This window comes from Peromyscus leucopus, chromosome 17, assembly GCF_004664715.2.
Source record: "Peromyscus leucopus breed LL Stock chromosome 17, UCI_PerLeu_2.1, whole genome shotgun sequence".
NCBI classification, from domain to species: Eukaryota; Metazoa; Chordata; class Mammalia; order Rodentia; family Cricetidae; genus Peromyscus; species Peromyscus leucopus.
In genome coordinates, this window is record NC_051077.1 from 25998706 (window position 1) to 26012431 (window position 13726).

The window sequence follows — 13726 nt, forward strand, 5'->3', positions numbered from 1 at the left end:
TTTAAATTGATGGTGATTGAAATTTATTGACCATTGTTTTAATTTTAAAAATCTGCTTGATTCAAATTTTCTTGCATGTATAAATCTATATGGTAAACCTAGATATATCTTTGATCCTCCTTCATTTGAAATACATATGTATGATGCTATTGCTATGAAATTAATTAGGCTTAGTTTTATATGTTGTATACTGTCATCCTTATTTTTCTTTTTAATATTTTCCCTGCAGATTGTTAGCAGGCTTGTTCAAATTCGTGACTATATTACTAAAGCTAGTTCTATGAGAGAAGATCTTGTAGAGAAAAATGAAAGATCTGCTAATGTTGAGCGCCTTACTCATCTAATAGAACACCTTAAAGAACAAGAAAAGTCATATATGAAATTTCTCCAGAAAATCCTTGTAAGTTTTGGACTTTTTAAGTGATGTATATGTTATTTTTTATAATGTACAATATACAAATATTGATGACATTATGTTGCCACTCCAGAGGAGTTAACATATTTTCAAAAATCGTGCCATCCATTATAACATTTTTATTGCCCTTTTTAATAGTTGTATGATTTATACCACTAAAATATTTCAGGCTAGAGAAAATGAGGAGGAGGATGTTCGGACTATAGACTCAGCTGTGGGATCTGGTTCTGTAGCTGAGAGCACATCGCTAAACATAGATGTGCAGTCTGAGGCTTCAGATACCACGGTAAGCGGCTTTTTGGTAATTAAAGTGCTGGAAATGAAGATTTAAGGGTTTCCTCCATTTTTCAAGATGACAGTTTCTGGCATTCTTTAATAGAAAATATATTCTAGGAAAGAAACCCTCAAATTGTTAATGTTATATATAGTTTTTAAATATGAAAGTTGAAAGCTATGTTAGTAACATTAAAAGTAGTTTTAAAAGTTTGAATTGGAAATCTAGTTATTTCTGAATTTCAGTGTACAGAAATGTCTGTGTAGTCAGTTTTGCCCAGTACAGCTTTCCTAATTTTAAGAAGCATTGGCAAAGTTAGAATTCATTGTAGGTATACGAGCTGTTAATATCACTAGAGATACTCAGGATTATTAAGCCTGTTAAGCTTGAGAAGTTTCCACATTCATTTGCTGATGAGAACTCATTTTAAATGTGCTAAGATTTTTTTTTTTTATTTCTCATACTGTAGTACTATAGCAAAGCTAGATGTATAAAAAGTGGAAATAAAGGCTAATAAAGAAGACAGGATAATACTGACATTATTTACTCTCAGTGTAAAGGTTGTAAGATGGATTTAGTTCATAGAATGTAGTGCATTTCATAACTGATCTGCTTTTAAGCATTTTTGTTTGAACAGATGTGCCTGTAATCATGCACTGTCTGAAGTACAGGTGATATCCATTACACTATGGAAAACACTGTAGTCATGTACTTGGAACTGTTAAAACCTAGTGCTAGTACGCCTTTTCTTTGGAAAGGATAGGCACCCCTGTCTTTGATTTTTGTAATATATTTCAAAATAGCATTCAGCATTAGGAATTTGAGGGTTTGTTTCCTTTTATTATTGCTCAGCAAAATTTACCTACTTCTTTTCTCCTCCCTATCCTTTCTGTTTAAACTTTTTAAAAATAGGAAACTTGAACTTTTTTTCTTTGTATTTAGGAAATGTTCAGGGGTCTTAATCCAAACAGTTGTTGAAAAATGGGTTCTGCTGTGGGAAATTGTTTTTTGTTCATAGTGGTGCTGGGAATAATTTCTCCCTTACGTACCAGCAGAAGCAGAAGGGTTGGGGCAGACTGGTTAAAGGATTTTATTGGAGAGGTATGGGAAATGGTATAGTTGATTGTAATTTAGATTCTCAAATCCAAAGTGTTTACTGTGATGAGAATTTTCTTCGTAATCATGTAAAATCATGGCCTTTTGTAAATTATTATGTACCAGAATAAATGTTAAAATAATGTTTTAGCAGTTTTGCATTCTTGGAACTTGTCACAGATGTAATGCAACTGTTTATTTCATAGAAACTTAAAAGTATAATTAAATTTATTGCCTCTTGGGGGTGGATTTGGGTTAAATTTTTTAAAAAGTGGAATGAGACATTTTTGTATTTATTTACAAGGCTGGCTTATATGTTAAACAGGAGTTTGTGTTAAGAAATTAATATGCTACACTATTTAATAAAGGAGGCATCTTTTAGTCTGAGAATTCGGCCCTGCATTGAGGACAAACTAGGGAATTCAGCTTCACAAGAACAGGTTTCAGACATTGACGTTACTACAAGTCCAAAAGGGAAAGGTGACAGAGCTCCTCAGAATGACAGGGAACAGAGACCTAATAGGAAATGTAGCCGAAAACGTGGATTGCCCTCAAAGGTATACTTCACAATGTTAACTTGGGACGTCTTTAAATGGGCAGCTCTCATTTCTGCTTCTTCCTGGTCTGCTTCTTCTGTTAACTGCTGTTCCTCTGAACTCTATACTTTATTAACATCGTTAATAGACTGTAATTTGCTTTAGTCAAATGCTGTTGCTAAATGTTCTTATTTCTTTTCTTTTTTTGCTTTAGAATATATATCTGCATGGATAAAATATGATAGCTGACTTTGATTTACAATTATAAAGGATTAGAATCATAATTTGTTCTTTTTGCTATTGAAAGTTCAGAGTATATAAAAACATTCTTAAACCTTGGCCAATGATTGTTTTTGTTCATAATAGTAGTGTTTATGAATTAGAATGATACTTTAAATTTTTGTCTTATTATTATAGTAGTTCATTGGAGAAAAAGAAGATAGTACACGCTGTTAGATTTTCTGTCCTTAAAGGAAGAAATGCTTTTTTTGTGATTTTGGCTTGTATTTGTGTACTGTTTAAAACCGTTTCTTCTCTTTCTCCCTCTCAGAAAAAAAGGTTTAGTTAGTTGATTTGCTCATTGATATTTTAATGTTCTGCTAGATTTCCCATGATTTGTACAAAGACAATCAGGATAAGTGAAGAAAACTGTTTGTATAGCTCTTCTAATACGTTCAAGTAAAGTAGCATTTGTAAAAGCATGTGTGTCCTTTTAGCTAGAGCAAAATACCATTTTAATATTTTAGGGTGCATAAGAATAACTTTGTAAGTTTTATTACTAGCTTGTTACCAATGATCAATCTTTCTTTTGTAGTTATATTTTCTTTCTTTGGTGTTTAAAATGACAAGACTTCAAATATTTTGGCAGTTTGTGCTTTTTCATGTTTTTTTTGGGGGGTGTGTCTTTTATTACACAAAGCATTAAGCTAAGAGTTCTCCCTTCTGAGCAGAAAAGTAATTGGTTATCTTTAGACCTAATAGCATTGAAGGGGAGAAGATGAATGTGAGCTACAGTGGGTGTCCTTTAAAACTTGTCTTCTTTCTTTATACAATTGACAGGCACTGTGGCACATTGGCCAAGTCTCCTTTTCCCCTGTGGTGTTACATTTACTTTAAAAAAAAAAAAAAAAAAAAAAAAAAGCCCCATGGCAAGTATTCTTATAGATGAGAATTATTCTATCTTAAACTCGCTTAGGGATTTGTTACATTTCAACTATCCTTATTCTTGTTTTTTTTTTTTTTTTTAATTTTTATTTTGTGTGTGTATGCCTATGTTGGACCACAACATGTGTGTGGAGGTCAAAGGACAACCTGTATGCTTTCCCGATATTTTGTGAGCCTAAGGATTGACTCAGGCCCTGAGGTTTAATGCTTAGCCGTGTGACAGGCTCTAATCCACTGAGCCATCCTGCCAACTGTAGTCTTGATTCTTAAGGTCATCACAATGTAGTTTACTAGTACATAATTCATAAAATGACTGTAATTCAAATCTTAATTCCTACCTCCTGACTTAAATTTTTGTCTGCTTACAGAATCTGTCACTCTCCATATCCCTTCTGCTTCTTCCCTCCTAAGAAACCTTTTGAAATGTATTGTGTTTGAAGAATAGAGGAAAAGGTTTGAGGTCTTATCTTAGATTCGGAGCTGAAAACAACCTTTGAGTTACAGATTGATAGGAAATAATAGATATTCTAGCCATATCCATCTACAAAGGCTGATTCTAAGTTTTTTGGTGTATTTTACAGACATAACATTTTGTATTATGTAACAAAGAAGTCCTTCATGTACACCCACGCTTTATCAATCCTCAGGGACTTTCTCACCATGTTTTTGAGACAGCATCTCTCACTGGCCTATAACTGGACAGAGTAGGCTAGTGCAGTTGTCCAGTGAGTTCCAGGAATCTGCTCATCTCCACCTTCCAAGAGCTGGGTTTACATGTAGGGACTGCCAGGTCTAGCCTTTTTAAAAAATACAGGGTCTTAGGATCCAACTCAAGTTCTTATGCTTATAAGGCAAGCAATCACTTTGTTTCCCCCTTCTTCCTCCTCTTTTTTTTTTTAAAGACAGTCTTATTGTGTAGCCTTGACTAGGATGGAATAACTATGTAGACTACACTGGCCTTGAACTCACAGAGATGTACCTGCCTCTGCCTCTCAAATACTAAGAGTAAAGGTGTGACACCACACCCATTTTCTCAACTTTTTTCATAATTGATTATAAATACCAATCTGAAATGTAAATTATATGCATGTCAGTGTTAATAGCAGTAGTCAACTTCCACTAAACTTCAAATTTTATCTTAACTTTCTCTGAGTACTTAACTGTAGGCTATATGTTTTTTTGTTCTCTATTTTTTTTCTTTTCTAAGTCACAATGTAAAATGTTGTCTTGGTTACCCATTCTTAGTTACAATATTGCTAGTTCTACTTGAGAGGAGGTAGATGGAAGAGGCTTTATGTAGCACTGGTGAAGGATGTCATCTAGAAGGAAACTTCTCAAACTGTCTGTGTTCCCTGTGGTTTCTCTAGAAACCACATGTGACCAGGGAAAGTAGATCAGTGGGTTTATTTTTACTTTCAAAAGAAATCATTGAATCGCTTTAGTAATTTTTTGGGGAGAAATCATTTAAAATTTTATAATCCCAACAAAAATTTGTTAGTGTGGTAAATTTAAAACCAAATCAATACAGTAAAGGGAATATTTTATGTCAATGGATTAACATAACAGAACTTTCAAATATTTTGATGGTAAATCATTGATGCATACCATTACAATATACATTTCATATATAATTGGGCTTAAATTTTATTGTTTGGGGGGCTGTATTTACATTTCTGTCTTGATTAGTTTTATTCAGTTGTGTTTTAAATTTTAATTTTGTATATGCATGAGGTGTTTTTTGTTTTGTTTTTTATACACACAAGGGGCCTTATGCATGGCTTTATCATTCAGTCATACCAGCAGCCCACTTAGTCATTACTTCTTTTTTAAATTTTTTTTTCTTTTAAAAGGTTGATTTATTTTATGTGTATAAGTGTTTAGACTGCATGTGTGTGTGTGCATTCTCTGCATGTCTGATGCCCACAAAGGTCAGAGAGGGTGTTAGATCCCTTGGAACTGGAATTAAGATGGTTGTGAGCCTCTGTGTGAGTGCTGGGAACTGAACCTGGGTCCTCTGCAAGAGCTACAAGTGCATGTAACTGCTGAGCCATCTCTTCAGTTCCATTGGTAGTTTCTTCTAAGTAGTCCCTGTTTCAATCTGTTACGTTGCATGTAGAGGGGATGATAAGTTCTCAGTGTATTGGGGAAGTTTGGGGATGGTAAGTTCTCAGTGTATTGGGGAAGTTTGGAAATATTTTCTTTGTGTCTTATACTCCAAACTCAGCTGAATAGACATAAGTCAAAAAACTAATAAAGATATCTGATACAAAATAAAGTTTTCTGCTTTGTTATGTACTTGATGTGTTTCAGCTAGGCCCTTTTAGATAAGATAATCAACAAATATATTTAAAAAATCTCAACCTTGGTTAGAAGTTGATGTGTTCTCTCTTTCTGTCGTCGTCTCTGTCTCTGTCTCTGTCTCTGTCTCTGTCTCTCTCTCTCTCTCTCTCTCTCTCACACACACACACACACACACACACACACACACACACACACACACATTCTCATTGCTTTTGTTGTATATGTTCAAAATTATCTTCTAGAGTGGGGTAGAAAATTTGGTTACCTAGTTTTTTTAGAAAATAATCTTTTGGAGCATTAACTCTGTATAGCCTGTAATTGGCTCCCCTATTCTTTTGTTTGCAATATGTGCAGCTCCCTATGCCTTCATAGACTTTCAACCTTCTGTTTTGTAGGGTTTTTTTTTTTTCTTTTATCTCCTTGTCATAGTTTTTTGCTTTGAAATTCCCTAATTCTTAATGTGGGACATATCTGTTTTCTAGGCCTTTAAAACTATCTAGAGTTGTGTATTCAATCAAAACTATTGTCTTTGCTGTACTTTGCCACTGGCACATGAAACAGGAGCATGGATTTCAACAGTCAGAAATAAGTATTGTTGGTCTTTTTTTCCAGGCCAGAGATCATCATCAGGAGCCCATGGAAGAGACAGAAAACTTGAAGAAACAACATGATCTATTAAAAAGAATGCTACAACAGCAGGAGCAGCTGCGAGCTCTGCAGGGACGGCAGGCCGCCCTTCTAGCTTTGCAGCATAAAGCAGAGCAGGCGATAGCTGTGATGGACGATTCTGGTAGGTGGCAGTCTTAGAGTGTGCTTTTATAAGGAAGGCTCATTGACTTGCTGTATTGCAAAGTGAATGCTGTTATTGTATAATCAGATCTCCGTTGTTGACTAGTGTAGCAACCTGCAAGCAAGGCTTACTCTGTCCTGTGCTTTTCTCTGGTTATACAGAAAAGGTTGCAGGAACAACTCCTGGCTATCATACTGTACCGTGCAGACAGACAGCTCGCTCTCCTTTTCATCAGAGAGTACCTTTAAGAGGTAAAAGAGACAGGCCTGTATGTAGTACTGTTTTTTCACCTCAGAGTGATAGGGCTCTTGATGCTTTTGTTTCCATTTGGGGGGTTACTGTTTGTTTGTGTTTGTTTGATCTTAGTCAGCTAAGATTGTTCTTTATTTGCCTTACAAGGAACGTTTAAAAAAAAATCTTAAGTCAACCAGGCATGGTAGCATAACACCTGTAATTCCCACACACAGAAGGCTGAGGCAGGAAGATCAAGAATTCTTAGGGTCTGGGGAGATAGCTCAGTTGGTAAAGTGCATGTCCCACAAGCATGAGGACCTCAGTGTAGATCAACCATTGAAAAGCCAAGTGCAGTGGTACACATCTGTGGCCCCAACACTAGAAGGGGCAGAGACGGGGGTCCCTGGGATTCAGTAGTCTAGCCAGTTGATGAGCGTTGGCTTCAGTGAGTAATCTTGTCTCAAGAAGATGGAGCGTGACTACGGAAGATACCCAACATCGACCTCTTAGGTACACAGATGTGTACGCAGACTCCCTCCCCCAGTACTTCATGGTGGGACTATCTCGTAAAATACCAAAGTGGAGAGGGCTGCAGGTTTGCATGGTTAAGTCTGCCCTGGGTTCAGTCTTTAGCACCCAGAGAATATAAAAAAAAGACAAGAAGTCTAATAAGGTAGTAAATTAATAGAGCATATTTAGTAGTCAGTGTTAGTAGTTCTGTTATTTCAGTTAGATACCCAGTTTTATATATGAGCTTTTAAACTGCTGTTATACTTTACTCAGTTTTGTGAGACTCAGAAATGTTCTTTTTCCCCCTTTCCTTCAGAGCTGTGTATCATTTAAGTGACAATTGAATTGTTTAATATTGAGGTTTTTTTTAATTTTGTAGTTTTTCTTACTGTCTTCAAATCTGTTTTAAGTTTTCATTAGGATAAAAAGTAAGATTGTTTCTTGTTAAAACTCAGTAAAGCTAAGGTTTTTTTTTTTAGCTTTATTTTTAGCTGACAAATAACAATTGTGTATATATGTTTTGGGGCACAAAGCGATAAATATAATAACCTCTTAGGTTGGCTGGGTTGCTTTCTCATCAGTTCTCCTAGTTGATTTGTCTTTGAGCACTGTGATCAGGTATTTTATCTTGCTGTGTTGGTGACATAAGGTTCCTAAGGGCTGCTTACAGGAGTGGGAGTGCACAGGTGAGGACTCACCTACAGGATTATGGACAGCTAACCAGGGGCTGCCCTCCTGCACAGCAGTCTCTCCTGCCCACTGACGGCCTGCGAACCTCATGGAGCAGTGGGGCTCCTGAAGTTCCCAGTGGCCTTTCTATAGTCTTGAGTACTTGAAGCTGCATCATCACCTCATTGGATCACCGTTATTGTAGGCTACTGCTTAAGGCTTCATAGAGAAGGACGACAAACAGTGTTTCTGGCTTGGTTAGGCTTTATACAGAATTTGAATAGAAATCCATCGAATTTAGATTAAAATATGCAAATAGTTTCTTTTACAAAAATACACTATCATGAATTGCAATAAAAGACTATAACTAAAAGATTGAATTTGAACTTTATGTACTTCTTCAACAAGAATTTTGGCTTAATAATTTTAGAACAATTCTGCTACTGTACTTATGAAGTTTTGCTCAAGAAAACTGATGTAACCAGGGTTAGCATGTCATCTGTTCAGAAATACAACACACCTGCCTTGGGGAAAAGTGCTTTTCTTCCTATCTAGCAAGTTGTTCATTAGTTATCTGGATTGTAATTCTGGTGTTCTCCAAGGAAAGTTTAGACTAGAAAAGGATTTCTCTCAGTCCTCAAATGCTTCAAATGCTAGAGATTTGTTTTGTTTTGTTTTCCAGCAGAAAATGATGGTATTTTCTTTTCGATCTTTCTTTTTTTTTTTTTTTTTAAGCAGTTTGTAGCCTGTGACTTCTTACAAAATTGGAAAGTTAAAAGAGAATCAAGATGGGGTACTGGGTAGTAAAGCAATAAGTGTTGTCAAAATTGTCTTCAGAAACATGCGTTAGGAGGGTGAGGGAGTTTTGTTTTTAATGAAGATAATAAAATCTGTGGTCTTCTATTGTAATTGACATGGTTTTATGAAACACTGCCATTTTTTTCCCACATGTTGCTGCTTTTTGCCCTTTAATGGCAGAAATGGGTAGACAAGACAAGAACTGTATTCCACAGAGCCATGCTAATTTTCAGTCTGTACTTTGTAGAAAAACTTGCCCATTTCTGTAATATAGTTTTGGTTTTCTTGAAGAGGTGGAGATAGAGACCTGTCAGTCAGCTGTTTTTTTCCAGGATCTAATTTACCCACTGTACCTTCTATCTTAAGAAACTAATGGAGTCATCCTAGCTCTATCCTAACAAGTCACATTTATTAATTGGGAATACAGTCTGTTGAGATTAAAAAACACGAGTCACTTTCCTAGAGGTTAGTAGTTGTCCCTTTATTTTTAGGTAAGATATGAACTTCTAATATATATTGAAAAGTTTCAAATTATGTTAGGTTGAGCTCCCTTTGATGCTTCTTTATATTGAATATAGTATTTAATTTTGTTTTCAGTTGTTACAGAAACTACAGGAAGCTTATCTGGAGTCAGCATCACATCTGAACTAAATGAAGAACTGAATGATTTAATCCAGCGTTTCCATAATCAGCTTCGTGATTCTCAGGTAATTGGTTTATGTAGTTAAGTTTATGAATCACATTAATTAACCCAATGGGTCTCAAACCTTAGCGAACATAGATATCACCTGGCTTGAGTTTTTAAAAGTGGATATACAAAGTCCCTCAACCTCCAAAATTATGATTCTTAAGATTTGATTAGGCCCCATATGATCCCATTGCTATTCTTGATACTCTCCTTTGAGAAACTCTAGGTTAGAGGAGAATCTACTATGTTAAGATTTATTATTATTACTTTTTTATTTGTATCTGTGTACCTGAATGTATATATGTATCCTATGCATACAGAGACCAGAAGAGGGCGTCAGATCACCTGGAATTGGAGTTACAGGCAGTTATGAGCTGTCCAGTGTGCATGCTAGGACAGAACCTGGGTCTTCTGCAAAAGCAGCTAGTGCTCTTAACCGATGAGCCATGTCTCCACACCCAGAAAGGCTACTTTTAATGTGCTGAGTAGTGAGGTTTTCCTTGTGTTGACGGTTAGATAAACATTCTTTTTACCTCTTTTAAGCACTAGATGGTTATAACCTTTAAGATTTAAACTTAGGCCAGTTATAGTGGTGTGTGCTTTAATCCCCACAGTGGGAGGCAAAGGTAGGTGGATCTCTGTGAATTCAAGACCAGCCTAGTCTACTTAGTGAGTTCCAGGACAGCCAGGGCTACCCAGACCCTGCCTCAAGAAAACCAAAAACCAAAACCAAACAGAGACTTAAAATTAGTTTTAAGTCTGTCCTTGCACTATTTTATCTTGACAGCTTTTTTTTTTTTTTTTTTTTAGAAGTTTTCTGAGACAGGGTTTCTCTGTGTAGCTTTGCGCCTTTCCTGGAGCTCACTGGCCTGGAACTCACTCAAGATCCGCCTGCCTCTGCCTTCCAAGTGCTGGTATTAAAGGCATGGACCACCACCGCCTGGCCTTATTGACAGTTTTTAAGAAAGGTTTTTAGGGAAGGGTAGTATTTTCCTTTGATTTGGTATTGAAGCAAGACAAGCTGACCTCAAATTTTCCATATTTATGTGTTAGCCTCTTAAAGCACTAGGATTATAGGCTTGTGCTCCCATATCTACCAAGAGCAATTTTAGAATTATTAAGTATTTCAGTTTTATGAATTTTGTAAAATAATGGTGCATGTGTGAATTTTTAGTGTGGGATTTGGATAAGGATTGGTGAACCATTGCCTTCAGACTGGGAAAGGATGTGTGATTAAAGATGCAGTGACTCTTGTCTTGCCCACTAAGGAAATGAGTGTGGTCAGCCATTTTGGGCAGTTATCTAGCAAAAATTAGTAAATTTTTGTAATGAACCCTGTCATACCCTATGTAAGGAAGCTCTCAGATACTCACAGGAGATAGGGATAAAATTGTTAATGGAAGCATCGTGTTAATAGCAAATAGGAAACAAAATAAATGTCACCTTACTGTAAAATGCAACCTTCGATTGTCTTCATCTTAAATGATCTTTTCCTTTTTGCCTTTTCTTTTTTAAACTAAGCCTCCCACTGTTCCAGACAACAGAAGACAGGCAGAAAGCCTTTCATTAACTAGAGAGATTTCTCAGAGCAGAAATCCCCCAGTTTCTGAACATTTACCTGATGAGAAAGTCCAGCTTTTTAGCAAAATGAGAGTACTACAGGAAAAGAAACAGAAAATGGACAAATTACTTGGAGAACTCCATACCCTTCGAGACCAGCATCTGAACAATTCATCCTGTGAGTAAATCTGATTCAGCAGTGTTATGTAAAGGGCATGTAAGTATATATGCTGGCACAGTGCAGTTTTTTAGTAACTATTTGATAAGTTAATAAATAGAGTTCCACAAACAAAATTATAATTTTTGAGGAAGAAACTTGAATGTGAAACGGTCTTAATAAGCCAATATGTGGTAAGAACCAAATAGATGTTAAGTCTGTTCATTTAAAAAGAAATGAAATTGGTATAATTCATATCTAGTCTCTAGTCTTTATTATTTTACTACAGGTTTTTCTCAATCTTAGTCCCTGTCCATTTAGGAGCTCAAGTGCAGGAAATTGAAATCTCCTGGGTAACTCCAGCTGGCCTTTATTGTAACATTTCAGTTTTTGTCTGAATAAGAAATGATAGTGGATAAGAACACCATTTTTAGAATCCCATTCTTAGGCTGCAAAGATGACTCAGTAGCTAAAAGCACTAACTGCTTTTGCAGAGAACCCAACTTTGGTTCCCAGGACCCACATTAGGCAGCTCACAATTGCGTGTCACTCCAGTGCCAGGGGATTCAATGCTATCTGGTTTTTATGGGTACCTGCATGTGTGTGATGCAGAATAAAAATAAATAATAGAATAGAAATAAATAAGTCATTCAAAATAACAGAATCAGATGTTCTCTTTTATTTATTTTTTTTTGTGTGTGTGTGTTTTGAGAAAGGATTTGACCGTGGAACTTAGGCTTACTTCAAATTTGCAACATTCCTGCCTGGGTCTCCCCAAGGGCTGGGATTCTAAGTTTGCATTGCCACATCCAGCTTGGAAGAGTTGTTCTTTATTCTTCACATATATCCTGGTTCTCTGCCACTTTCAAAGAAACGTTACTATTCTGCCCTGAAACACTCATTTCCACCTCTTGATCTCAGCTACCTTCTTCTTCCTGTAGAGGATAATATCAGTTACTACCTTTTCTGAACAGAGGAAGACAACTAAGGAAAACAAAATTGGAAAGGTGTGTTTATGTCTTTGTGTCAGTTTTATATGCCAAGAAAGTCCTACTTTGCTGACTGACAGCTGACAGAAGGCTTCTCCTCCTCCTAGAAGAGAGTGTAAGAGCAGTAGTTAAAGGGAGACTGGGTAAAGAAAGAAGAGTGGAAAAAGAGACCAGTGGGAACTAGCCATGATAATTGTGGCATTAAAACAAGAAGGAAACGATGATAGTCACATTGAGAAAAAGATGAATGATCGTAGTTTTGAAGTAGTAGGAGGTAGACAAATACATAGTCTTTACTCATTACTTGCTAGGATTGGCCTTTTGTGTTCTATACATCATACATAGTGACCCTGTTTAACCTAACCCAAGACAAGTTTATCCTATTGTTCTTTTGGTGGCTTTTCTAGCATATAGCATTGTAATTCTTTCCAATTTCTGTCTTATTTTCTCCCTTTCTTCTATTTTAAACCAGTGGCTGTAATGCAAAAAGTGCTACATTGTCTAGAAGGAAGAAGTAAAAATATTTTTCCTTGTGTATTTTGAAGTGTTTAGTTGTGAACTATGCTAATAAGTAGCCTGTGTACTTAATATATATGCTTTCAGGATTTAAATCTGCAGATTTTAAGATGCTAATGAATTTTATTTTGTTTGTTTATAACTATCCAAACTGTAAATATATGCTGCTTCATACACGTTTATTTATGGTAATGGGTATTTTTTCTCTCTCTCTTTCAGTTGTGCCTTCAACTTCTCACCAAAGAAGTGGGGATAAGAGAAGCCCAGCGGCAGCTCTCTCTGCTCCTGCAGGCTTTGCACCGGTTGTCAACGGAGAGGCCAATGGCCTTACGTCATCTGTTCCTTGTCCTGCCACTTCTCTAGTTTCTCAGAATGAGAGTGAAAATGAAACTCTTCTAAATCCAGCTGAAAAACTACAGTAAAATACTTTATACAATCATTCTTCACATCTATTAAATAATTAGAATTAAATAATGAGGATTTTCTTTTTAGGTTTTTCTGAGACAAGATTTCTCTGTTTGGCTTTGGAGCTTATCCTGAGCTCAAACTCACAGAGATCCGCCTGCCTCTGCTTCCCGAGTGCTGGGATTAAAGGCATGCGCCATCACCATACGGCTGAGGATTTTCTTAAACTATTAAAAATTTGTAAGAAACTGAAGTTAATAAGATAAACGTTCTTAAGATATATGAAGAAAGGAGGGGATGTAATATATATTAATCTTATCAGTTGGCTAAAAGAATAAGACATTGTGTAGGTAGTTTCTGTAAACTGCTATTAGTTGATTATTTTTCAGAGAAAGGGTTAGAAATAGCAAGAACTGTCTATAAAATGTTTAAATATTCAAACACTAAGGCCTGGGCTCTAGACTCATAGCCCTGAAGTGATGTTATTATACAAGACTGTATCAGTGTGAGCAGAACACTTAAAAAGCTCTGCTACTTCCCCTGCAAACCAGGGATGATGTGTAAGACATTTCAGTCCGTGCTGTGGGGTTTTGAGTGATTGTCTGTTTTGTATAGGGTCTCACTA

The 13726-nt window shown here is 36.1% G+C and overlaps 1 protein-coding gene across 18 annotated transcripts in view; it reads left to right on the forward strand.

Annotated features, from left to right (window-relative positions):
- The window catches only part of Pcm1 (pericentriolar material 1), a 106259-nt gene that overhangs the window by 30789 nt on the left and 61744 nt on the right, over nt 1-13726 (forward strand). For 7 of the 18 annotated variants that reach the window (XM_028872330.2, XM_028872332.2, XM_028872333.2 and 4 more), the window contains exons 5-12: nt 230-400; nt 585-701; nt 2153-2341; nt 6398-6575; nt 6737-6826; nt 9384-9493; nt 10996-11212; nt 12916-13114. In XM_028872330.2, coding sequence (XP_028728163.1) covers nt 230-400; nt 585-701; nt 2153-2341; nt 6398-6575; nt 6737-6826; nt 9384-9493; nt 10996-11212; nt 12916-13114 — 1271 coding nt within the window. The remainder of the gene's footprint in view (nt 1-229; nt 401-584; nt 702-2152; nt 2342-6397; nt 6576-6736; nt 6827-9383; nt 9494-10995; nt 11213-12915; nt 13115-13726) is intronic. The other 11 variants (XM_028872336.2, XM_028872337.2, XM_028872342.2 and 8 more) reach the window with 5 other exon arrangements.